Source organism: Scyliorhinus canicula, chromosome 7, assembly GCF_902713615.1.
Source record: "Scyliorhinus canicula chromosome 7, sScyCan1.1, whole genome shotgun sequence".
NCBI lineage: Eukaryota > Metazoa > Chordata > Chondrichthyes > Carcharhiniformes > Scyliorhinidae > Scyliorhinus > Scyliorhinus canicula.
In genome coordinates, this window is record NC_052152.1 from 112083870 (window position 1) to 112111134 (window position 27265).

At 47.5% G+C, this 27265-nt stretch overlaps 1 protein-coding gene across 2 annotated transcripts in view; it reads right to left on the reverse strand.

Annotated features, from left to right (window-relative positions):
• Positions 1 to 27265, reverse strand: part of gtf2f2a (general transcription factor IIF, polypeptide 2a) — a 206009-nt gene that overhangs the window by 137662 nt on the left and 41082 nt on the right. Inside the window, exons 2-4 of one of the 2 annotated variants that reach the window (XM_038802689.1) lie at positions 27175 to 27248; positions 27047 to 27065; positions 82 to 220 (exon numbers count right to left, since the gene is read on the reverse strand). In XM_038802689.1, the coding sequence (XP_038658617.1) occupies positions 82 to 220; positions 27047 to 27065; positions 27175 to 27248 (232 nt within the window). The remainder of the gene's footprint in view (positions 1 to 81; positions 221 to 27046; positions 27066 to 27174; positions 27249 to 27265) is intronic. The other variant, XM_038802690.1, reaches the window with a different exon arrangement.

Genomic DNA, 27265 nt, shown 5'->3' on the forward strand with positions numbered 1-27265 from the left:
TTGATGACAAGCAGACTTCATCAGCCAACAGTAACAATACCACTGAAACATCTGTATGTTTACACATTTTAGAGCTCTCACCTGATGGTCCTTCCGTAAAAACCGACAACGTCTGTCCTCCAACACTCTGCATCATGAACGGATGCTCCCTGGGTGCACTAATTGGTGCGCCTTTGGCATTTTGGATACTTGCAAGTTCCTCGTTTAAAGTAAAGGAAACCTGGTGGATAAAAATAGCCAAGTCATTTGCTGCAATTTCACAGGTCCCACAGCACTGCCCAGAATAGAACCGCACAATTCAAACAATGGCAAACATTTCACATAGCCATAATTTCAACCAGGCAATGGTAAGTTTTCTCAAATCAAAATCATCTGCACTGTTTCAATAAACTAGTGAGAAATGAACATTCTGAATCATTCTGTGTCTTTAGCTGAAGGGTGAGCCTTTGCGTGGGTTTCCTCCGGGTGCTCCGGTTTCCTCCCACAGTCCAAAAATGTGCAGGTTAGGTAGATTGGCCATGCTAAATTGCCTTAGTGTCCAAAAAAATAAATGGTTAAGTGGGGTTACTGGGACAGAGTGGAAGTGTGGGGATAAATAGGGTGCTCTTTCCAAGGGCCGGTGCAAACCTGATGGAGCGAATGGCCTCCTTCTGCACTGTATATTCTATGGAATCTATAATAGCTGTTTGAAAGGTACATTGTGGGCACACTTAATAGTATTGAACAAAACATTCACAGAAGGCAAAGTTCTCATATTTCAGTTACAGAAAAACAGTTTTAAAAAGTCACTTAGGCACTTAGAAGGGCAAGTAGAAAGAAACTAAATACTGTTGGGATGCAAAAGTACTGTAAAAATATAGTGCAACGAATGTAAAAAAAAGTAGGGAAACACTAACACCATTGATGCTGCTATGGCTCGAGACTCAGGCATCCCATTAGCAAACCAAGTATCTATTTCCTTTCTGCTGCGCCGTTCTTGTCCTTTATACACACACACACTTTTCCCACCGAGACTAGTTCGGCACAACATCGTGGGCCGAAGGGCCTGTACTGTGCTGTATAGTTCTATGTTCTATGTAAATAAGTTATAAAAAATGTCATAGATATTGAGAACTGAGCAAGCATCTAGCAGAACAGTGTTTATGACTCTTCTTTGGTAATATTTTAACCAAAAAAAGGGACAGGAGGGCGGAGGGGAGAATAGGAGCCAGGGGACAGTACACCCTAAACAAAAGCGGGGGATACCAAGGAGGGGCACGCCAAGACATACGATATCGATATGTATACAAGGACCACACGTACTGTAAATATTAAACATAAAGTGTTATTGCGTATAAATTGAAAATACCAATCAAAACTTTTTTCTTTTTTTTTAAAAGGGGAAACTGGTTTGAAAGTAATTAGAACCAAACTTGCAGTGATTTGATTTTTTGATTTGATTTATTGTCACATGTATTAGTATACAGTGAAAAGTATTATTTCTTGCATGCTGTACAAACAATGCATACCTTATATAAGGAAGGAAGGAGAGACTGCAGAATATAATGTTACAGTTATAGCAAAGTGTAGAGAAAAGATCAAATTAATATGAGGTAGGTCCATTCAAAAGTCTGATGGCAGCTGGGAAGAAGCTGTTCTTGAATCGGTTGGTACGTGACCTCAAACTTTGGTATCTTTTTCCTGATGGAAGACGGTGGAAGAGAGTATGTCCGGGGTGCGTGGGGTCCTTAATTATGCTGGCTGCCTTTCTGAGGCAGCGGGAATTATAGATAGAGTCAATGGATGGGAGGCTCGTTTGCATGATGGACTGGGCTACATTCATGACCTTTTGTAGTTTCCTGCGGTCTTGGGCAGAGCAGGATCCATACCAAGCTGTGATACAACCAGAAAGAATGCTTTCTATGGTGCATCTGTAGAAGTTGGTGAAAGTCGTAAGTGGCATGCCAAATTTCCTTTGTCTTCTGAGAAAATAGGTTGTTGGTGGGCTTTCTTAACTATAGTGTAGGCATGGGGGGACCAGGACAGGCTGCTGGTGATCTGTACACCTAAAAACCTGAAGCTCTCGACTCTTTTCTACTTCGTTCCCATTGATGTAAACAGGGGCATGTTCTCCACTACACTTCCTGAAGTCAATGACAATCTCCTTCGTTTTGTTGACAATGAGGGAGAGATTATTGTTGTCGCACCAGTTCACCAGATTCTCTATCTCATTCCTATACTCTGTCTCGTCATTGTTTGAAATCCGACCCACTACGGTGGTGTCATCAGCAAATTTGAAAATCGAGTTGGAGGGAAATTTGGCCATAGAGTCATAGGTGTATAAGGGGTCTGAGGACACAGCCTTGTGGGGCACCGGTGTTGAGGATGATCGTGGAGGAGGTCTTGTTGCCTATCCTTACTAATTGTGGTCTGTGGGTTAGAAAGTTCAGGATCCAGTTGCAGAGGGAGGAGCCGAGGCCAAGGGCACGGAGTTTGGAGATGAGTTTCGTAGGAATAATGGTGTTGAACGCTGAGCTGGAGTCGATAAATAGGAGTCTGACATAGGTGTCTTTGTTACCTAGGTGTTCCAGGGTACAGTGCAGGGCCATGGAGATGGCGTCTGCTGTGGATCAAGGCAATCCGGGAGGCCGGAGTTGATTCGTGCCATGAATAACCTTTCGAAGCACTTCATGATGATGGATGTCAGAGCCACTGGACGAGTCATTAAGGCACGCTGCTTGGCTTTTTTTTGGTACAGGGATGATGGTCGTCTTCTTGATGCAGATAGGGACCTCAGATTGTTGTAAAGAGAGGTTGAAGATGTCTGCAAATACCCCCGCTAGCTGATCTGCGCACGACCTGAGTGCTCGTCCGGGTACCCCATCCGGGCCAGTGGCTTTCCGTGGGTTGACCTTCGAGAAGTGGAGCGAATAGGATCAGAGCAATTATTGAGAAAATGATGCTTTCTGTGTTCCTTCAACTCAATGTTGCATGTTTCATTTTTAAATGTGATAGAGGTAGTTGACACTTCAAAAGTGGTGCATTGTTTTTAGTTTAGAAAAATACTAATGGATCTGTTGTGCGTTACTCAGTTAAAAGTTACATTAACATTCCCATTTTTCTACCTGATTATTCAAAATACAAGTCGTATGTGAAAGCAATTTGAATCAGATCTCACATGAAAATAAGTGACCAACAGGGAAAAGCTCATTTAAGCTCACAAATGCACACTCAGTGACATCCAGAATTAAGCAGTGAGAGTTCCAATCCCTGACACTTGCTTTAAATAACTACCATGCATCCAGCGCTCCTCCCAACACCAGCGAACATACAAAATGTGCAGTATTCTGCTTCTCTCATCGGATGGTGCAGGAACATGATGGCGACTCAGGGGGACCTATCTGCACCCAAGCATTGCATAAAACACATTTTTGGCTTACGCACCCAACCACAAAGACTCCAGCCACATAGCCATGCAATCCAGGAGCCAATCTTTCATGTAAGGCCAAATAAATCAATGACTAATCTGCTCGCCTTTAAGATTTCAACCTACCTGCCGATAGATATGTTGAAATATGTAAGTTAGGTAGATCGGAGAAGATTAAGGTGTACAACCTAACAAGAGATCTTGATTTTGAAGGTCTACATGTAAATGGAATGGATTGTTTCCACTGGTTTGCAAGATTGTAACTCGAAGGTACAAAAAACGTTTAGAATTGTTTACACAGAGGATGGTTAGAAGATGGAATTCTAGCTACAAAACATTATTCAAAATCAATATTCAATGGGAATGAGGAGAGATTAAATTTATTTAGGCTGATGGGTGATGCAAAACCTGGAGGAATGAACAAGACCAGCAAACAGAAAGACCACACGGGGTTTTAAATAAAGATTTTCTAATTTTGGATGGAAAGAGCTGTGAAGTTTATCTTTGTTATATTATAGTTTACCGATTAAATTTAAAATATATCTCAGGCTGTTGATTTTACGATCCATCACTTTATGATAAATTAACTGAACATTTCACTCCCCATAAATATTTGCTTTTAACATCAATAGGCTATAGCAAATTCTGGGATCCACCAACCAGTGTTGGTGCTCGGGCCTGAATGCAGACAGGTCTGATATGCTAAACCAAGACAGTGGGTGTTGAGTTTTAAAATGTAGCTGACTGCTTGGTGTGTGACTTCAAAGTGCTCACAAAAGTGTACAGATGCTGATAGAGTCTGAGAAGCATTAACAAAAATTAAATTCAACAAGTAAAAGAATTGAAATAGACAAGGTAGAGCAAATAGCACAAGAATGACAAGAAAATTAGGACATTTTATAATTTATGCACCGTCTTTCTACTATCATGATTTCCTCATGCTAATACTTTTAGACAGTCCGCAGTCTCGATAATTAATCTCTCTCACAGCCATATCCTGCATCCAACTTGGATAAAATTAAGCCATTTGTCATACTGTTCAAGATTTATTCAAGTACATTTTCCCAGCCCATTAATTCATGGTTGAATTCAATGGATTATATCTGCATCATATGGTGAAAAATATTGACAAACCAATGAATTAATTCAGAAGTTATCTTGCAGATGATATAAAATGGCAGATAGTGAAAACCAGTGAGCTATAAACAAGACAAATGCAATATAAGGAGCTTATGGGATCGGAGGAGACGCAGACTGAGGAGCTGAAGCAAAAGTGGGAGGAGGAGCTGGGGGGAAGAGATAGAGGAGGGCCTTTGGGCGGATGCGTCGAGTAGGGTCAATGCGACCGCAACATGTGCCAGACTCAGCCTGATCCAATTTAAGGTCGTTCACAATGTGCGGGAACCATGTCCACATGTTCTGGGCATGTCCAAAGCTGAGGGGATTTTGGCAGGGGTTTGCCGACGTCATGTCCAAGGTATTAAATACAAGGGTGGCATTTGAGTCCAGAGGTGACAATTTTCGGTGTGTCACAGGATCCGGGAATCCAGGAGGAGAAAGAGGCAGATGTTCTGGCCTTTGCTTCCCTGGTAGCCCGGAGGCGGATATTACTCGCATGGAGGGACTCAAAGCCCCCAAAATCGGAGACCTGGCTATCAGACATGCTGGCTTCCTCTGCCTGGAGAAAATTAAGTTTGCCATGAGAGGGTCACTGTTAGGGTTCGCCCGGAGGTGGAAACCATTCATCGACTTCTTCGCAGAGAATTAATCGTCAGCGGGGGGGGGTTAGGCTAGTATAGATTAGGGGGTTAAGTACTGGTGGGACCTGTGGGAGAGGGAGGCGGTATTTGCACTATGTTAATATTTTTTATGTACATTGTTTATCATGTTGCTGTTACAATGCCAAAGAAATACCTCAATAAAATGTTTATTAAAAACAAACCAAGACAAATGCAAACTCTGTCTGCAGCACAGAAGGCGAAGACAGAGTCATCTAATCCTCAGTCTGGTCATGGAGCAAAGCAGTTTGGTTCGTTTTCTTTTCCATAACTCCACATGGAAAATACAATTTGTCTGCCACATTTTGTTTTTTTATATTTTCCACATGCAAAATCCTGGCAACTGTGAGGTTGAACAAAATCCGGTCCATAATCTTGGCCTTACTTTGAATTTTAAAAACTTCCAATGTTGGTGCGATGACAAATACAGTGCCGTGCTAAAAAAAAATTATTTTGCCATTTAAAGAGAGGCTGTAACAAAGGAAACTAATCCACTTTGAAGGCTTATGTTATGAAATAACACTAGAGAAATTTGGGCATAGCTTTTGGGAGGGGGGGGGGACGGTTTTACACTGCGTTATGATGATCTGGAATGCAGTACCTGAAAGAGTGGTACAAGCAGAACTTTAAAGAGAGAATTAATAAATACTCAAGGGGGAAAAAAATGGTAGGGGGAAAGGAAAAGGGAATGGGACTAATTGGATAGCCCTTTCAGAGTTGGCAGAAATATGATAGGACAAATAGCTGTCTTCGTGCCTCAGCTTTCAATGTTTTCATGATTCCTTTTGCACAGGAAGCATCAGAAAGATGACATTCGATGGTGATTAACAGTATCGAAAACGTGAATGTAGAAAATGATTGAAAATGCATTTACCAGAATGGGTCATGGAGTACAAATTCAAAGCAAAAAATAACTCAGAAATCAGGGAACTCTTCTTCAGACACAAATCCTAGATGACGCTGGATGGAACAGTGGAGTGAAAACCATTGAATCATTCAAAGTTTTGGATGCTCCAAGGGAGAAGCTTCAGGATCTTTCCAGATGGATAAACTAAGATGCGCTGAATGGTCTCATACACTCCTGTCTGCTTCACCCGATGCTGGTGTACCTTGTGTTGCCCTATTAGGTATTTTCTTTTCTTTTGATTTACTAAATGATCTATTTGAGTTGCTCGCAGAAAAATACTTTTCACTGTACCTCGGTACACTTGACAATCAACAAATCCAATCCAATCAGTGTTCATCAAAGAAAAGGACTTTGTGGAAGATTATTCTTGGTAGGTTGTGTGGATAGTCAGGGTCATGTTGTCATAAAAGAGGAGGTTTTGGGTGTTTTAAAAGACATTAAGGTAGATACGTCTCCTAGGCCTGATGGGATTTACCCCAGAATACTGAGAAAAGCAAGGGAGGAAATTGCTGGGGCCTTGACTGATATCGTTGTATTCTCATTGGCTACAGGCGAGGTCCAAGAGGACTGGAGAACAGTTAATGCGGTACCATTGTTTAAGAAATGTAGCAGGGACTTCCTGTTGCGGCTATGCAGAGCTAAGTTGCACGTTCGGCAGCTCCCGCTAGCATAGGACTTTTGGGCTCTTTTTAGGGCCCGCAACGGCGCTTGTTCGACGTTTCCCGGTGTGGAAGGGGGACAGCAACATTCCCCTGCTGGTGTATGGATTGGACCAGGAGCGGCCTCACTCGATAAGCTGCTGGAGACCCAGAGGGTCCAAGGGGCGGCGATCCGGGAGGTCCGGCAAAAGGTCTCGGAGAACGAGGCCGAGATCCTAGGCCTGGCGGTGAAGGTGGAGGCGCTCCATAAGAAATGGCAAGTGAGGTTCGAGGAGATGGAGAACCGGTCGAGACGGAAGAACCTGCGGATCCTGGGCCTCACGGAGGGGCTGGAGGGATCGGACATGGGGGCCTATGTGGTCACCATGTTGAATTGGTTGATGGGAGCGGGGGCCTTCCAGGGGCCCTTGGAGTTGGAGGGGGCCCACCGAGTGCTGGCGAGGAAGCCCAAGCCCAGCGAGCCGCCGCGGGCGGTGCTGGTGCAGTTCCACCGGTTTGCTGATCGAGAGTGTGTATTAAGGTGGGCCAAGGCGGAGCGGAGCAGCAGGTGGGAGAACGCGGAGGTCCGGATCTACCAGGATTGGAGTGCGGAGGTGGCAAAGAAGAGGGCCGGTTACAATTGGGCGAAGGCAGGAGAGGGGTGAAGTTCGGCATGCTACAGCCGGCATGTCTGTGGGTCACCTACAAGGATCGACACCATTATTTTGAGTCCCCGGAGGAGACCTGGGCATTTGTTCAGGCCGAAAAACTGGACTCAGACCGAAGGTCGGGGATGGTTGTGGATTGTTGTGTTGTGTTCCGAGGGGCGTTTCTTTCTTTGTTTTTGGGGGGTTGATAGCGCATTGTTTTGATTAGGCCTGCCAGATGGGCTCGTGGGGGGGGGGGGGGCGGTGGTTAGGCAAACAGCTTGGGGGGGGAGGGGGGGGAGGGGCGAGTAGCCCCCTGATCCAGCTGATAACCTGGAATGTAAGGGGACTGAATGGGCCGGTCAAGCGGGCCCGGGTGTTCACGCACCTGAAGGCGGATGTGGCCATGCTCCAGGAGACGCACCCGAGGGTGGCGGATCAGGTAAGATTAAGAAAGGGGTGGGTAGGACATGTGTTCCATTCAGGTTTAGATGCAAAAAACCGGTGGGGGTGGCGATTTAGGTGGGGAAGAGAGTGTCATTCGAGGCGTCGAGCATTGTGGCAGACAATGGCGGTAGGTATGTGATGGTAAGTGGCAAGCTCCAAGGGGAGCGGGTGGTGCTGGTCAATGTATACGCCCCGAATTGGGACGATGCGGGGTTCATGCGGCGTATGTTGGGCCGGATTCCGGATCTTGAGACAGGAGGACTAATAATGAGAGGGGATTTCAACACGGTTCTCGACCTGGCACTTGATCGCTCCAGGTCCAGGAGGGGCAGGAGGCCGGCAGCGGCCAAGGTGCTGAGGGGGTTTATGGACCAGATGGGAGGGGTGGACCCATGGAGGTTTACAAGGCCGGGGGCCAGGGAATTTTCATTCTTCTCCCATGTCCACAAGGCATACTCCCGGATTGACTTTTTTGTCATGAGCAGGGCGCTGATTCCGAAGGTGGAGAACACGGAATATTCGACGATAGCCATTTCTGATCACGCTCCTCATTGCGTGGACCTCGAGTTGGGGGAGGAGAGAGACCAACGTCCGCTGTGGCATCTGGAGGTGGGGTTGTTAGCGGACGAGGAGGTGAGCGGGTGGGTCCGGAGGTGTATAGAGAGGTACCTGGAGACTAATGATAATGGGGAGGTGCAAGGAGGGGTGGTCTGGGAGGTGCTGAAGGCGGTGGTCAGAGGACAGCTAAACTCCAAGAGGGCACACAAGGAGAGGGGGGAGAGGAGAGAGAGGGAGAAGTTGGTGGGGGAGACGGTGAGGGTGGACAGGAGATACCCAGAGGCCCCGGAGGAGGGATTGCTGAGAAAGCGGCGTAGCCTCCAGGCTGAGTTTGATTTACTGACCACCACGAAGGCGGAGACGCAGTGGAGAAGGGCGCAGGGGGTGGTATATGAATACGGAGAAAAGGCGAGCCGGATGCTGGCACACCAGCTTCGGAAGCGGGAGGCAGCTAGGGAGATCGGGGAAGTTTAGGGATGGAGGAGGGAGCACGGTACGAAGTGGGGTGGGTATCAATGGGGTCTTTAGGAGCTTTTACGAGGAACTGTGCCGGTCAGAGCCCCAGTGGAGGAGGGAGGGATGGATCGCTTCCTGGACAGGCTGAGGTTTCCGAGAACGGAGGAGGAGCAGGTGGCGGGGTTGGGGGCGCCGGTTGGACTGGAGGAGCTGGTCAAAGCGATAGGGAACCTGCAGACGGGGAAGGCACGGGGGCCAGATGGGTTCCTGGTTGAATTTTACAAGAAGTATTTGGACCTGCTGGGCCCGCTGCTAGTTAGGACCTTCAACGAGGCAAGGGAAGGGGGGGCTCTCCCCCCAACTATGTCTAGGGCACTGATCTCCTTGATCCTGAAGCGGGATAAGGATCCTCTACAGTGCGGGTTGTATAGGCCGATCTCATTCCTAAACGTAGATGCAAAATTGCTGGCAAAGAATTTGGCCACGAGGATAGAGGACTGTGTGCCACAGGTCATACATGAAGGTCAGACGGGGTTTGTGAAAGGGAGGCAGTTGAATGCTAATGTACGGAGGCTCTGAAATGTTATAATGATGCCGGCAGTGGAATAGGAGGCGGAGATAGTGGCAGCGATGGATGCGGAGAAGGCCTTAGATAGGGTGGAATGGGGATACCTGTGGGAGGTATTGAAAAGGTTCGGGTTTGGGGAGGGGTTCGTCAGGTGGGTGAGGTTGCTATATGAGGTCTCGGTGGTGAGTGTGGCTCCGAACAGAAGGAGGTCAGAGTATTTCCGATTGCACCGGAGGACGAGACAGGGGTGCCCCTGTCCCCCCTGCTCTTTGCGCTGCCGATTGAACCCCTGGCCGTGGCGCTGAGGGAGTCGAGGAACTGGAGGGGGATGGTGCGGGGGAGGGGGGGGGGGGGAGGAGCATCGGAATGGAAATGGAAATCGCTTATTGTCACGAGTAGGCTTCAATGAAGTTACTGTGAAAAGCCCCTAGTCGCCACATTCCGGCGCCTGTCCGGGTAGGCTGGTATGGGAATTGAACCGTGCTGCTGGCCTGCTTGGTCTGCTTTAAAAGCCAGCGATTTAGCCTGGTGAGCTAAACCAGCCCCTTTGTGGTTTTGTTTGTGAATGCACCGTGAGAGGTCCATGCTAAATCCGCTATATGCGGATGACCTGCTGTTGTATGTGACAGACCCGGTGGGGGGAATGCCGGAGGTGATGAGGATCCTTAGGGAGCTTGGGGATTTCTCCGGGTACAAGCTCAATATGGGGAAGAGCGAGCTGTTCATAGTGCACCCAGGGGACCAGGAGAGGAGGATTGGTGAGCTCCCGTTGAAAAAGGCGGAGAGGAGTTTTAGGTACCTGGGGGTACAGGTAGCTAGGAGCTAGGGGGCCTTACATAAGCTTAACTTCATGAGGCTGGTGGAGCAGATGGAGGAGGAGTTTAAGAGGTGGGACGTGCTGCCACTCTCCCTGGCGGGCAGGGTACAGTCAGTCAAAATGATGGTGCTCCCGAAGTTTTTGTTTTTGTTCCAATGCCTCCCTATCCTGATCCCCAAGGCCTTTTTCAGTCGGGTCAATGGGAGCTTTATGCGGTTCGTGTGGGCGCAGAGGGCCCCGAGGCTGAGAAGGGTGTTCCTGGAGCGGAGCAGGGATAGGGAGGGGTTGGCGCTGCCTAACCTCTGTGGGTATTATTGGGCCGCCAACGTGGCGATGATACGCAAGTGGGTAATGGAGGGGGAGGGGGCGGCATGGAAGAGGTTGGAGATGGCGTCCTGTGTGGGCACGAGCCTGGAGGCGCTGGTGACGGCGCCGCTGCCACTTCCTCCAACAAGGTATACCACGAGTCCGGTGGTGGCGGCTATCCTCAAAATCTGGGGGCAATGGAGACGGCACAGGGGCGAGGTAGGGGCCTCAGTGTGGTCCCCGATACGGGGAAACCACCGGTTTATCCCGGGGAGAATGGATGGAGGGTTCCTGAGTTGGCACAGGGCAGGCATTAAAAGGAAGGGAGACCCGTTTGTGGACGGGAAATTCGTGAGTCTGGGTGAGCTGGAGGGGAGGTTCGGCCTCCCCCCGGGGAACACCTTCAGATAAATGCAGGTAAGGGCGTTTGTTAGGCGGCAGGTGGTGGAGTTCCCACTGTTGCCGCCATGAGCGGTCCAGGACAGGGTGCTTTCGGGGATATGGGTTGGAGAGGGGAGGATCTTGGCAATGTACCGGGTGATGCAGGAGGAGGAGGAGGCCTCGGTGGAGGCGCTGAAGGGTAAGTGGGAGGACGAGTTGGGTGAGGAGATCGACGAGGGGACGTGGGCGGATGCCCTGGGGAAGGTGAATTCCTCCTATTGCGCGAGGCTCAGCTTAATACAATTCAAGGTGCTGCATAAGGTGCACATGACCAGGGCAAGGTTGAGCCGGTTCTTTGGGAGAGAGGACAGATGTGTTAGATGCCAGCAAACCATACCCACATGTTCTGTGCGTGCCCATTGCTGGAGGCCTTTTGGAGGGCGTAGCAGAGACAATGTCACGGGTGGTTGGATCCAGGGTTGAGCAGAGTTGGGGGCTCGCAATATTTGGGGTGGCAGAGGAGCCGGGAGTGCAGGAGTCGAAAGAGGCCGGTATTCTGGCCTTTGCGTCCCTGGTAGCCCGGTGAAGGATTCTTCTTCAGTGGAAAGATGCGAGACCCCCAGGCGTAGAGTCCTGGATTAACGACATGGCTGGATTTATTAAATTGGAGAGGGTCAAGTTTGCCTTAGTGGGATTTGTACAAGGGTTCTTCAGGCAGTGGCAACCATTCCTAGACTTTCTGGCGGAGCGGAAGGAGAGGGTCAGCAACAGCAGCAACCCGGGGTGGGTTAATGAGGGTTTGTTTGTTTTTCTTGATTAGGTCTGTATATTTGCTTTCATACCGTTTATCTTTGTTAATTTATCCTGTGTGTATATGGGGGGGGTTGTTCTTATTTCTTTGTGTTATTTTTTATTGTTGACAATTTGAGAAAACTTGAATTAAAATTATTTTTTTTTAAAAATGTAGCAGGGATGATCCAGGCAACTATAGGGCAGTGAGCCTCACATCGGTGGTAGGTAAATTATTGGAGAGAATCCTCAGGGACAGGATATATATACCCACTAGGAAACAAAATGACTCATTAGCGATAGACATCATGCTTTTGTGAAGGGGAGGCTGTGCCTCACTAACTTGACTGAGTTTTTTAAGGATGTGACAAAGATGATTGATATGGGGAGGGTGGTGGATGTTGTTTACAAAGACTTCAGCAAAGCCTTTGACAAGGTGCCTCATGGCAGACTGGTGCAAAAGGTTAAGTCACACGGAATCAGAGATAAGGTGGCAAGATGGATACAGAACTGGCTCAATCACAGAAGGCAGAGGGTAGCAGTGGAAGGTGTTTTACTGAATGGAAGGTTGTGACTAGTGGTGTTCCACAGGGATCGGTGCTGGGGCCTCTGTTGTTTGTGGAGTACATAAACAATTTGGAGCAAAATATAGCTGGTCTGATCAATAAGTTTGCGGATGACACCAAGGGTGGAATGGCAGATAGTGTTGAGGATTGTCAGAGGATACAGCAGGACACAGATAATAATAATCTTTATTGTCACAAGTAGGCTTACATTAACACTGCAATGATGTTACTGTGAAAAGCCCCTAGTCGCCACATTCCAGCGCCTGTTCGGGCACACGGAGAGAAGAATTCAGAATGTCCAAATTACCTAACAGCACGTCTTTCGGGACTTGTGGGAGGAAACCGGAGCATCCGGAGATAACATATGCAGATACAGGGCGAATGTGCAGACTCCGCAGTGACCCAAGCTGGGAATCGAACCTGGGACCCTGGCGCTGTGAAGCAACAGTGCGAACCACTCTGCTACCGTGTTCCCCTGTGCTATCATGCCACCCCTATAGGTTGGAGACAGGGGAGGGAAATGGCAAATGGAGTTTAATCCGGACAAATGTGAGGTAATGCATTTTGGTAGATCTCACAAAGAGGGGAAATATACTGTAAATGGCAAAACTCTTGGGAATATAGAAAGTCAGAGAGATCTGGGCGTACAGGTCCACAGATCTTTGAAAGTGGCAACACAAATAGACAAGGTAGTCAAGATAGCATATGGAATGCTTGCCTTTATTGGACGGGGATTTGATATAAAAACTGTCAAGTTATGGTACAGTTGTATAGAATCTTGGTACGGCCGCACTTGGAATATTGCGCACAATTCTGATCGCCACACTACCAAAAAGATGTGGAGGCTTTGGAGAGGGTGCAGAGGAGGTTTACCAGGATGTTGCCTGGTCTGGAGGGTGTTGGCTATGCGGAGAGGCTGAATAGACTCGGACTGGTTTTCATTAGAACGAGTAGGGTTAAGGGTGACATGGTATGTTGCCTCCCAGGTGCAAGGGTACGTGATGTCTCGGATCGTGTTTTCCGGGTCCTTAAGGGGGAGGGGGAGCAGCTCCAAGTCGTAGTCCACATTGGCACTAACGACATAGGTAGGAAAGGGGACAAGGATGTCAGGCAGGCCTTTAGGGAGCTAGGATGGAAGCTCAGAGCGAGAACAAACAGAGTTGTTATCTCTGGGTTGTTGCCCGTGCCACGTGATAGTGAGATGAGGAATAGGGAGAGAGAGCAATTAAACACGTGGCTACAGGGATGGTGCAGGCGGGAGGGATTCAGATTTCTGGATAACTGGGGCTCTTTCTGGGGAAGGTGGGACCTCTATAGACAGGATGGTCTACATCTGAACCTGAGGGGCACCAATATCCTGGGGGGGAGATTTGTTAGTGCTCTTTGGGGGGGTTTAAACTAATTCAGCAGGGGCATGGGAACCTGGATTGTAGTTTTAGGGTACGGGAGATTGAGAGTATAGAGGTCAGGAGCACAGATGTGACTTCGCAGGAGGGTGCCAGTGTTCAGGTAGGTGGTTTGAAGTGTGTCTACTTCAATGCCAGGAGTATACGAAATAAGGTAGGGGAACTGGCAGCATGGGTTGGTACCTGGGACTTCGATGTTGTGGCCATTTCAGAGACATGGATAGAGCAGGGACAGGAATGGTTGTTGCAGGTTCCGGGGTTTAGGTGCTTTAGTAAGGTCAGAGAAGGGGGCAAAAGAGGGGGAGGTGTGGCGCTGCTAGTCAAGGACAGTATTACGGTGGTAGAAAGGATGCAAGATGGGGACTCTTCTTCCGAGGTAGTATGGGCTGAGGTTAGAAACAGGAAAGGAGAGGTCACCCTGTTGGGAGTTTTCTATAGGCCACCTAATAGTTCTAGAGATGTAGAGGAAAGGATGGCGAAGATGATTCTGAAAAAGAGCGAAAGTAACAGGGTAGTTGTTATGGGAGACTTTAACTTTCCTAATATTGACTGGAAAAGATATAGTTCGAGTACATTGGATGGGTCGTTCTTTGTACAATGTGTGCAGGAGGGTTTTCTGACACAATATGTTGACAGGCCAACAAGAGGTGAGGCCACTTTGGATTTGGTTTTGGGTAATGAACCAGGCCAGGTGTTAGATCTGGAGGTAGGTGAACACTTTGGAGACAGTGACCACAATTCGGTGACCTTTACGTTAGTGATGGAAAGGGATAAGTATACCCCGCAGAGCAAGAGTTATAGCTGGGGGAAGGGCAATTATGATGCCATTAGACATGACTTAGGATGTGTTGGTTGGAGAAGTAGGCTGCAAGGGTTGGGCACACTGGATATGTGGAGCTTGTTCAAGGAACAGCTATTGCATGTTCTTGATAAGTACGTACCAGTCAGGCAGGGAGGAAGGGGTCGAGCGAGGGAACCGTGGTTTACCAAAGAAGTGGAATCTCTTGTTAAGAGGAAGAAGGAGGCCTATGTGAAGATGAGGCGTGAAGTTTCAGTTGGGGCGCTTGATAGTTACAAGGAAGCGAGGAAGGATCTAAAGAGAGAGCTGAGACGAGCAAGGAGGGGACATGAGAAGTCTTTGGCAGGTAGGATCAAGGAAAACCCAAAAGCTTTCTATAGGTATGTCAGGAATAAAAGAATGACTAGGGTAAGAGTAGGGCCAGTCAAGGACAGTGGTGGGAAGTTGTGTGTGGAGGCTGAGGAGATAAGCGTGATACTAAATGAATACTTTTCGTCAGTATTCACTCAAGAAAAAGATAATATTGAGGAGGAGAATGCTGAGACCCAGGCTATTAGAATAGATGGCATTGAGGTGCGTAGGGAAGAAGTGTTGGCAATTCTGGACAAGGTGAAAATAGATAAGTCCCCGGGGCCGGATGGGATTTATCCTAGGATTCTCTGGGAAGCCAGGGAAGAGATTGCTGAGCCTTTGGCTTTGATTTTTAGGTCATCATTGGCTACAGGAATAGTGCCAGAGGACTGGAGGATAGCAAATGTGGTCCCTTTGTTCAAGAAGGGGAGTAGAGATAACCCCGGTAACTATAGGCCGGTGAGCCTAACGTCTGTGGTGGGTAAAGTCTTGGAGAGGATTATAAAAGATACGATTTATAATCATCTAGATAGGAATAATATGATTAGGGATAGTCAGCATGGTTTTGTGAAGGGTAGGTCATGCCTCACAAACCTTATCGAGTTCTTTGAGAAGGTGACTGAACAGGTAGACGAGGGTAGAGCAGTTGATGTGGTGTATATGGATTTCAGTAAAGCGTTTGATAAGGTTCCCCACGGTCGGCTATTGCAGAAAATACGGAGGCTGGGGATTGAGGGTGATTTAGAGATGTGGATCAGAAATTGGCTAGTTGAAAGAAGACAGAGAGTGGTAGTTGATGGGAAATGTTCAGAATGGAGTTCAGTTACGAGTGGCGTACCACAAGGATCTGTTCTGGGGCCGTTGCTGTTTGTCATTTTTATAAATGACCTAGAGGAGGGCGCAGAAGGATGGGTGAGTAAATTTGCAGACGACACTAAAGTCGGTGGAGTTGTAGACAGTGCGGAAGGATGTTGCAGGTTACAGAGGGACATAGATAAGCTGCAGAGCTGGGCTGAGAGGTGGCAAATGGAGTTTAATGTGGAGAAGTGTGAGGTGATTCACTTTGGAAAGAATAACAGGAATGCGGAATATTTGGCTAATGGTAAAATTCTTGGTAGTGTGGATGAGCAGAGGGATCTCGGTGTCCATGTACATAGATCCCTGAAAGTTGCCACCCAGGTTGATAGGGTTGTGAAGAAGGCCTATGGTGTGTTGGCCTTTATTGGTAGAGGGATTGAGTTCCGGAGCCATGAGGTCATGATGCAGCTGTACCAAACTCTGGTACGGCCGCATTTGGAGTATTGCGTACAGTTCTGGTCGCCTCATTATAGGAAGGACGTAGAAGCTTTGGAACGGGTGCAGAGGAGATTTACCAGGATGTTGCCTGGTATGGAGGGAAAATCTTATGAGGAAAGGCTGATGGACTTGAGGTTGTTTTCGTTAGAGAGAAGAAGGTTAAGAGGTGACTTAATAGAGGCATACAAAATGATCAGAGGGTTAGATAGGGTGGACAGCGAGAGCCTTCTCCCGCGGATGGAGGTGGCTAGCACGAGGGGACATAGCCTTAAATTGAGGGGTAATAGATATAGGACAGAGGTCAGAGGTGGGTTTTTTACGCAAAGAGTGGTGAGGCCGTGGAATGCCCTACCTGCAACAGTAGTGAACTCGCCAACATTGAGGGCATTTAAAAATTTATTGGATAAGCATATGGATGATAAGGGCATAGTGTAGGTTAGATGGCCTTTAGTTTTTTTTTTCCATGTCGGTGCAACATCGAGGGCCGAAGGGCCTGTACTGCGCTGTATCGTTCTATGTTCTATGTTCTATAACGGTCTACAAGATTATGAGAGACATGGATAGAGCAGGCACTCTTTCCCAGAGTGTAGGGGTCATTCACTAGTGGCAAAGGTTTAAAGTCCATGGGGCAAATTTAGAGGAGATGTGCCGACAGTTTTTGTTTTTTTTACACAGAGGGTGGGCAGTGCCTGGAACGTGCTGCCAGGGGAGATTGCAGAAGCAGATACATTGACGGCATTCAAAAGGCATCTGGACAATTAAATGATAGGATAGGATGGGTAGAGTGGGATAGAGCACTAGGAAGTGCAGAGGGTTTTGGCCAACGGTGGTATCATGACCGGTACAGGCTTGGAGGGCCGAAGGGCCTGTTCCTGTGCTGTATTGTTCTTTGTTCATTTTAAGTTTCTTGTACTGGGGGCAACCCAGAAATGTATTGTTCTTCACACTCTTCAAGGGGATTAATAGTTTCTTGCATTTTGCCGATACACAATTTAAATCACTGTGAATTAAATTACTGTGAAGTATGAATATAAGCATATACCAGAATGAAGTTCCATTAATTTGTATTTGTGGAAACCTTAACAGATCATTTTCATTTAGCCATTAAAAATGCATAAATGATAAACAAAATAAACTGGATAACTCTTGTGCTACTAAAAGACTGGCTTCAGCAGAAGTTATAACAGATTTTCTTTTTTAAAAATATTTTATTCAAGGTATTTTCATGTAAACAAACAAAAGCAGAACAACCAAACAACATTATAAACAGCCAACATCCACTCCCCACCCCCACTCCCCTAATACTGCCCCCTTCTCCCATCCCCCCCTTTCCCATTTTAAGCCCTTACCCCTCCCCCATTCCAGCCCCCCTGCTGACCCCTCAAACCTCCTTAAAGAAATCAATAAACGCCAACCACCTCTGAACTGGGAGCCACCTCCACGCCAGCAGCCCAGACATTACGTCTGCAAACCCCTGCCAGAATCCTTCAGCCTTGAGACACGCCCATAACATGTGGATGTGATTCGCATGCCTCCCCGCACACTGCCTATGCCTATCCTCCACCTCCTCAAAGACCCTACTCATCCTAGCTACCATCATATGTGCCCTATGTATTACTTGAAACTGGATGAGGCTTAACCTCATTCACGATGACGCATTCACCCTCCGCAGGGCATCTGCCCACATCTCGGCCCCTACCTGCCCTCCCAGCTCCTCCCCCACCAGGACCCCCTCCCAATCCATCAACTCCTCGTAGACCACTAACACCTTCCCCTCCCCTAACTTGTCCCTCGACAGCACCTTGTCTTGCAATCCCAGGGCAGTAGCCCAGGAAAGGACGACACTCTCTCCTTACAAATCCCGAACCTGCAGGTACCTAAAACCATTCCCTCCGGGCAGCACGTACTCTTCCTCCAAGTCTCCAGCTTCGCAAATTTGCCCCCTATGAACAGGTCACAAAATCGATCAATCCTGCTTGCCGCCACCCCGAAACCTCGCAAGCCCCCCCCCCCCCCCGGCTGCGCAAACCTAGAGTTAGTGCAGATTGGTGCCCACACTGAGGCAACCTCCAGCCCCAAGTGCTGCCTCCAGCCTTAACACCCTTACAGCCAACACCACCACTGGGCTCATGGTGTACCTGCCCTGGCCCAGAGTAGTTCATCATATTCGGCAGTGCCAGCACCCCACCCACTCACCCTGCTCCAGAAAAAGCCAGCCAACCAGTGGGGTCTTCCCCGCCCACACAAACCCAGAGAACAGCACATTATCCTTCTTGAAAAACGATTTGGGGACGAAGGTTGTAACTCCCGGAACACGAACAGAAACCTTGGCAGCCCCATAGTTTTTACTGTCTCAACTCACCCCACCAGCACATCAACTTTCATCTGCTCCAGCAGCCAAGCCAGGTTCAACCTGTGCAGCTGTGCTCAACCCCAAGTCACCTGGATGCCCAAGTATCTAAAGCTCCCCCCCACCCCAACCTGTACAGCAGCTCCCCTAACCTCCCCTCTTGCCCGCTCTTCTCAATGGGGAACACCTCATTCTTTCCCAAATTCAACTTGTTACTTGAGAACCTGCCAAACTCCTCCAAAATCCACATGATGTCTTTGATACTGCCGAACTGATCTGCGATATATAACAAATTGTCCGCATACAATGAGACCATTGCTCAATGCCCCCCCCCCCCCCCCCCCCCCCGATCACTCAATCCCTCTCCAGTCCCTCGACGCCCTAAGCACCATTGTCAGCGGCTCTATTGCCAAGGTGAAAAGCAACGGGCAGAGCAGGCACCTCTGTCTTGTCCCACTGCAGCCCAAAATATCCCAAATTCACTCGGTTCGTCCGCGCATTTGTGACCAGCGCTTTGTGTAGCAACTAGACACAGTCCACAAACCCGAACTGTCCCAACACCTCCAGCAGATACTCCCACTCTACCCGATTGAACGACTTCTCCGCATTCATCGCCACCAATACCTCCACCTTCTGCCCCGCTGAAGTCATCATGATTACAGTAAGCAGCCTCCTCACGTTCACCGTCAACTGCCTCTTCTTCACAAACCCGGTTTTGTCTTCGCCTATCACCTCCAGGACACAGTCCTCGATTCGCGAGGCCAACACCTTGGTGTCTATATTCAGTAATGAAAATGGGTGGTACGACCCACACTGCTCCGGGTCCTTGTCAATTTTTAATATCAAGGAGATAGAAGCCTGGTCCACCTTACCCTCATCATTCTTTACTCTGCTAATCATCCTCCTTGCCTCTTGCTTCCTCAATTGGAGGGCCAACAGCCTGTCCGCTTTCTCGCATACTGCCCCTCTGGCCCTCCGTAACTGTCCCATTGCCCTCCCGGTAGACACTAACCCACACTCCATCTGGAGCCTCTGCCTCTCTTTCAACTGCCCTGCCTCCAGGCCTCGAATACCTCCTGTCCACTCTCAGAATCTCATCTACCAGCCTCGCCATCTCTGCCCGCTCTGCTTTCTCCCTGTGCGCCCAAAATGAGATAAAATATGCCCTGATCACTGCATTGAGTGACTCCCACAGCGTGGCGGCCATGACATCCGGTGTTGTTTAGCTCCACGTAGCCGCGAATAGCAGCCTTCACCAACTCACACACCTCCTTATCCAACATCCAGTTTCCACTGCGGGTGCTGGGCACCCCCCGGGCCACACGCAAATCCACCCAGTGCGACGCACGGTCGGAAAGCACAATCGCCAAATACCCCTGAGTCAACCACCCCCGCCAGCAACGCCTTGTCTAACATGAAGAAATCAATCCAGGAGTACACCGGGTGCACATGGCAAAAGTGTGAAAATTCCTTTTCCATAAGCCTCCCATGGGTCCCACCCCACCCCACCATTCCATAAACCCCTTCAGCTCCTTTGCCACTACCGAAACCTTCACCGACTTAGGACTCGACCGGTCCAAGCTCGGTTTTATAACCATATTAAAATCCCCTCCCCATAATCAACCGGTGAGTCCAAGTCAGGAATCTTCCCTAACACCCGCCTCATAAAACTGACATCATTGCAATTTGGGGCATAAACATTTACCAGGATCATCTGCATCCCCTCCACCTTTCCCCAAACCATCACGAACACCCCCCCCCCCCCAACAAAATCTGCCACAATGTTCCCCACCTCAAATGCCACCTGCTTATTCACTAACACTGCCACCCTTCTCGTCTTCATGTCCAGTCCCAAATGGAACAGCTGTCCCACCCATCCTTTCCGCAAACTCGTCTGATCCCATATCTTCAAGTGAGTCTTCTGCAAAAGGCCATATCCGCCTTCAGACCCCTCAGGTAAACGAACACACATGACCGTTTCACCAGCCCATTCAGCCCCCTCACGTTCCCCGTGACCAGCCTGGTCGGGGGATTCCTCGCTCCCCTCCCCTGCCGATCATCCAGATCCCTCTGCAACCCTCCACATGCACCATCGGATGTCCACCGTCATTGATCCTTTTCCAACTGCCTCCTTGCCCTCCGCCATCTTATCCTGCGGTGCACCACAAAGAATCTCCTATTCCAGCAGCTCGTTCCTTTTTGCCCCACTCCTCATTCATGAATCCATTCACCAGCCACACCAGAGGAGTAAGACCTTCCCCAGGCACTCTTGCACCTCTTGCACTCAAATGATTCGCTCATCGGCCGGGTAAAAGACCAAAAAAGTCCACCTTGAGCGGGAGTCACCAAATATGCGACCGCTCACTCCATGGTCGCCACCGGAGGTCCACACCAAATTATCATTTAAAGTACACATTAATAGTGCTGCATGACAGACAAAATAGTGTGACTGAACTATTCAGGCTGCTAAAAATGGAAAATAGTCTCCCTGGTTTTGAATATTTGACCCTGATTTTTAAATCTGTGCCAGACCTTAAAATCTGGAATTATGCTGCAACATAGTGAGCTAACAGAAAACGTTAATTTACTTCTATTTTTAGGGGATTTACCATTTTCTTGTGCCCTTCTCTCTAGGTCATCCATCTCTTCCTGACTGATGAGCAGGCAACAATTTGGGTTTCAATGGAAAATATTTCCTTGGATTCAGCATTGCCAGAGCTTCTACCAGAAGTTGACCGATAACCAATTGCATTTATATCATAGAATTTACAGTGCAGAAGGAGGCCATTTGGCTCATCGAGTCTGTACCAGCCCTTGGAAAGAGCACCTTACCTAAGCCCACAACTCCACCCTATCCCCGTAACCCCCCTAACCTTTTTTTTTCGACACTCGGGCAATTTAGCTTAGTCAATTCACCTAACCTGCACATCTTTGGTTTGTGGGAGGAAACCAGAGCACCCAGAGGAAACCCACACAAACACGGGAGAATGTGCAAACTCTGCATAGACAGTGACCCAAGCCGGGAATCGAATCTGGGGCCCTGGAGCTGTGAAGCAACTGTGCCACCCACTGTGCTGCCATGCTGCCCAATAGAGCTTTTAATGTAGTAAAACAGCCCCCGCTGCTTTATTGGAGTGATTAATGTTGTGTTCTGTGATCCCACCATTGCATTGATGTACACAGAACATCTAGTTGTTTAACTAAAACAACGATTTATAGATGAAAACGTGGAAAAATAACAAACAGATTACTATGCAGACCAAGTTACATAATGAGTTCGGTGAACTCTCCTCGAGCTACTCCATGTGTGACTGTACTGTTGTACGTCTCATCACCAACTGGCGGGTATATCACATCACCTGACCTATGTCTGACGCCACCAGCTGGTTGGAGGTCCCATTACTAACTATGTACAAAACTATTCACAGGCATATTACCGCAACTAACAGACAACATTTGATACTCAATCACGTGTGGTAACTCACGTGACCAAAATCATGGTCAAAGAAGGAGGTTTTAAGGAGAGAAGTGAAAGGGGCTATTGGCCCTGCTACAGAGGCAGAGGCAGGAGGGGGGGGGTTGGCGTTGCCAAACTTGCTTCATTATTATTGGGCGGCAAATGTGGACAAGGTGCGGCGGTGGTGGGAAGGAGAAGGGGTAGAGTGGGTTAGGATGGAGGAGGAATCTTGTAAGGGATCTAGTTTGAGGGCTATGGTGACGGCAGCATTGCGAATGGCTCCGAGTAGGTATTCAGGGAGCCCAGTGGTGCAGTCCAAGGTGAGGATATGGGATCAGCTGAAGAGGCATTTTAGGGTGGAAGGGATGTTGGTGCTAACGCCGCTGTGCGAGAATCATGGGTTTGAGCCGTGGAGGGATGGATAGTGTACACAGGAGGTGGAGGGAAGTGGGGCTGGTCAAGGTGAGGGATTTGTATTTGGAGGAAGTGTTCGCCAGTCTGGAGGAGCTAAGGGAAAGGGTAGCGCTGCTGAGGGGTAGTGAGTTCAGTTATCTACAGGTTAGGGACTTTGCACGAAAGGTCTCGAAGGGGTTTCCTAGATTGTCCGGATGCACCCTGCTGGAGCGACTGTTGCTTCCGGATGTGGAAGGGGAGGAAAGAATTGGGGATATATATAAGTGGCTGGGGAAACAGGGAGGAGGGCGGGTGGTGAAGATCAAGGAGAAATGGGAAGCAGAGTTGGGAATGGAGATCAATTGGGGAGTATGGAGTGAGACACTGCAAAGGGTAAACGGGACCTCCTCTTGTGCAAGGATGAGCCTGATACAGTTTAAGGTGGTGCGCAGGGTGCATATGCCTTGGGTGAGAATGAGCGGGTTCTTTCAGGGGGTAGCAGATGAGTGTGAGAAGTGTGGGCGGGGGCCAGCGAATCATGCGCACATGTTTTGGGGTTGTGAAAAATTGGGAAGATTCTGGGCGGGAGTGTTCGCGGTCTTAGCCAGGATAGTGGAGGAGGGAGTGGACCTGGACCCTTTGGTGGCGATATTTGGGGTTTCAGAGAAGCCGGAGCTCATGGAGAGGAGGAAGGCCGATGTCTTGGCCTTCGCCTCTCTGATTGCACGGCGATGAATTTTGCTGGACTGTGGGTCGGCATCACCACCGGGGGTAGCAGCACGGTCGGGTGGCCTGTACGACTTCCTGCGATTAGAGAAGATAAAGTATGAGTTTTTTTTTATAAATTTAGATTACCCAATTATGTTTTCCAATTAAGGGGCAATTTAGCATGGCCAATCCACCTACTCTGCACATTTTTGGGTTGTGGGGGCGAAACCCACGCAGACACGGGGAGAATGTGCAAACTCCACACGGACAGTGACCCAGAGCCGGGATCGAACCTGGGACCTCAGCGCCGTGGGGCGGTTGTGCTAACCACTAGGCCACCGTGCTGCCCGGATAAAGTATGAGTTAAGGGACTCAGCAGGGGAGTTTGAGAAAAGGTGGGGGATGTTTGTGACTGTGTTTGAGGAGCTGTTCGTCACGGGGGGGGAAATCTGTACAAACTGTACAGTTGATTGTTGGGAAGAATGTTTCCCGGGGTGTTTATTTGCTGTAACCTACTTTGATACAAGTTGGAATAAAATGCGTTTAAAACAAAAAAAACAAAGTGAAAAAAATGTTCCTCTACTTTCTGCATAACATTTGCCATTTGCTTTTCTGCTTAACATTTTAAAGAGAAGTTTACCCATTGCACTTAAAATCTGGCCTACTTCTCTCTGGGCTGGCATAACATTTTAAAACAATCAAGTCTGTAGGTACTGAATGTGACACTCAAACATTTACTGTAGACTTATTGCTGCTGCCCAAAATAAACACTTACATTCATGTAAGCAGCTTAAACATCGGAAAACATTCCAAGGTGGTTCAGAGAAACGTATTCAGACAAACATTGACAGTGAGCCAAAGGATTGGTGACCACAAGCTTGGTTAAAGAGGTAGGTTTCAAGGTAGGATTTAATGTAGGAGAGAGAAGTGGCGAGGTGGAGAGCCTTGGGGGGGGTTGCCAATGGTGGGGTGAAGAGGGTGGGATGCACAGAGAACTTGGAAGGATGTAGGAGCTGGAGGAGGTTACAAAGATAGGGAGGGCCTTGAAGGGATTTAAACAGGAGGGTGAGAATTTTAGAACAGTTGAATGGGTGGTCCAGGAGTCAGGGGTGAGGTGGTGATCAGGACTTGTTGCAGATAGCAGGACTTTGGTCGTGCTACAGTTTATGTAATTCTGTAAAGGAATACCTCTGACCAACAAGTTTCTTTCGTGATTTACAGCCCAAAAAAGGGCCCATTTCATTCTCCAGGATCTCAAATCTCCATCAAACCTTTCACTCGAGCCGAGGTCCATCTTTCCATTTATGCAAAGGTAACTTTTTGTTTTATTTTTTTTAATTTAGTGTACCCAATAAAATTTTTCCAATTAAGGGGTAATTTAACCTAGCCAATCCATCTACCCTGCAAATACTTGTGGGGGTGAAGCCCTTGCAAACACAGGGATAATGTGCAAACTCCACACGGACAGTGACCCAGAGCCGGGATCGATCCTGGGACCTCGGCCCCGTGAGGCAGCAATGCTAACCACTGCGCACCATGCTGCCCACATGCAACAGTAACTTGCAACCCAGCAGCTATCCTAAAACATAAGCAGTGGGCAGCTATCTTTCATATAACTGCACAAGATCAAACAGCCATCCATCATTATCCCATATAGTCATATTTTGACAATGGAAAAGATGTTCCTGATTTAAGGTAAAAGCCCCAGGGTGATTAAAAGTTCACACTTCAGACAACTGTGTTGTGGGGCTACGGGTCTAGTATCTCGTGGCATTCCTAAATGATAATTGATCTGTTCTGAATTGATGTATGTGGCCCTGTGTGTTGACCCTGCACAATACAAGGTACAAGTTGTAAATTCAACACAGGCAACAACAAAAAATCTTTAAATCATTGACCAACTCTTTTGATGAGCAATCCCACGCCGCCTGAGCCAGTTGCAATGTGTGCCATCAGTGGAAGGACTCCCTCTTTTAACTATCCTTTAACCATTACAACCTATGCTTTGGTCTTCACTCTGCAAGCGTAGTGAAATTAAGCCTAACAAAATAATTTTCTTTCCTTCCACAGGTAGTCACTAAAAAGGACCTGCCCACCTTCAATTCTGAAGAAAAGCACAGCCACATCACCTGCATGTTAAAAGCCGCAACACTTTTGCAGGCCACAAACTCTGGCTGATATGAGATTTGGTGTAGAGGGAGAAACACTTGCGATAACTGATCATTATGAATCATCCTTAAAGTGTGTATTTTTAAAATGTTCACACTAAATTACTGGGCAATCTCCAACATTAATGGTCACAAAGCAGTATGAGCCATTAAATGGAATATACAGCACAGAATGAAGCTATTCAGCCTAACTAGTTGTTCTGGTGTTTATACTCCACTGGAATCTCCTCCCAGTCCATCTCCCCCTTTCAGCTATTATCTTTCTATTCCCTTTTCTCTAATTTACTCATTTAATTTTATTTTGAAAGCATTTAAACTATTTGCCTCAATCACTTCCTGTGGTGGCAGTTTCCACATTCTAACCTCTGAGAACGATAGTTCTGCTGATTTCTCCATTGCGTTTATTAGTTACTACTGTGTTATTTATGGCACATAGTTTCAGATTCTCCCACAAGTGGAAACATTCTCTTCACATCTATCCTGCCCAACCCATTCATAATTTTGATGACCTCTCAGAGGTCACCTCCAAATCGTCTCTTTTCTAAAGACAACAGCGCCAACCTGTTAGATCCGTTAAGGAAATCTCATCAATTCCACTATCTCGATATTAAACAACATTTTAATGCATGAAGCAAATTCTACCAATTTTCACTTGTGCATGTTTGGAAAAAACTTGCCAGAAACAATTTCATGGAAGTTCCCCCCTGCAAAATAAAGTATCAGTAACAATTAAGAGGTTATCTAATCTCTGATTCTGGCATTTAGATATAATGGAGAGGTTTGGAATTAATATTTCCAATATCAATCTTGATAATCACAGTGAGTCATAACGATTCTTACATCTGTGAGACATTTAATCACTCTAGATTAAACTGTATATACTGACAGATTTTTATCTTGTAGCATTACTCACGGCAAGTTAGAAAACACACTGCTGTAAAAGGATAGGAGCATATCATGCTGTCACGACACCCTAGGCTAGTGCACGGTCAATTCCAGCCCCACTTGACCCAGAGTCGCAACACAGGTAAAAATAGATGTTATTTAAAATACCTGAGGTCCTTGGTTGAGCCCAATAAACTGCAGTCACCAGGTTTGTAACTTTAATCTAATATAAGTATACAGTATGTACAGTATAATTAAACAGGCAGAAAATGTAACCGACTACCTAATTCCTTTTCCCAAACCCCCACTTTTCATACACACACAATAAATATTAATAAAAATAAAAGGATAAGAATCTTGGACGTACTGGGATGGCTTCTAGTTAGTGTCTTAAAGTTCAGCATCCATTTTTATATTTCCTCCTTCTAGGCTTGAGATGGTTTTCTCTAACAAGGTTGTGTCTCTTCACACAGCATCATTCCAAGTTCAAAGAAAAGGATGTGCTGGGCACTCAATGCTTTCAGAACAATAAAGCAGTACTTTCGAGAGAAAGAGTAAGAGAGAGAGAAAGAGATCGTCAAGCAGAACAGAGTCCCTGGCCAATCCACCAATCGATTTGACTCCCTCCAAACCTGGTTCCTAAGATACACTCAATGTTGAGAGTCTGGCTTCTCTCCAAAAACAAAATCTGTTTGATACCTGAAATCTTCTGCTGAAGGACCCAAACAATGAAACAACATAAAAGAAATGGGAGGGAAGGAAATAAAGGGGAAGGACTCTTACAACGCATTGAACAATATTCTTCTATTCAGGGGAGGCTTCAAGACCACAAACTTTTAAATGTTATTAAGTAAACACTGGGGATGAGTTTGTTCATTCCTCAGGCAGCAGACAAGAACCCTAGGTTTATCTCCGTTCCACATCATGTTACTTGTTTCATTGCATTCCATGATTCAATGATTTTCTTACCTCTGTTTTCCCTTGATTCCTGTTAAGAGAGAAAACAGATTAGTTAAAGCTCACCAGTTTATCATTTAGAAATATACATTCATCTATCTGGGAGAGCTACACGGTGACAGAAAAAAAAGCTCACTTACTTGGCGATCTTGATCTTTCCTACTTCACCTCTTCCTGTTGCTTTAGCCCATTGCTGAGAAAGGTATTTAGGGACCTATAGAAATGTGTATC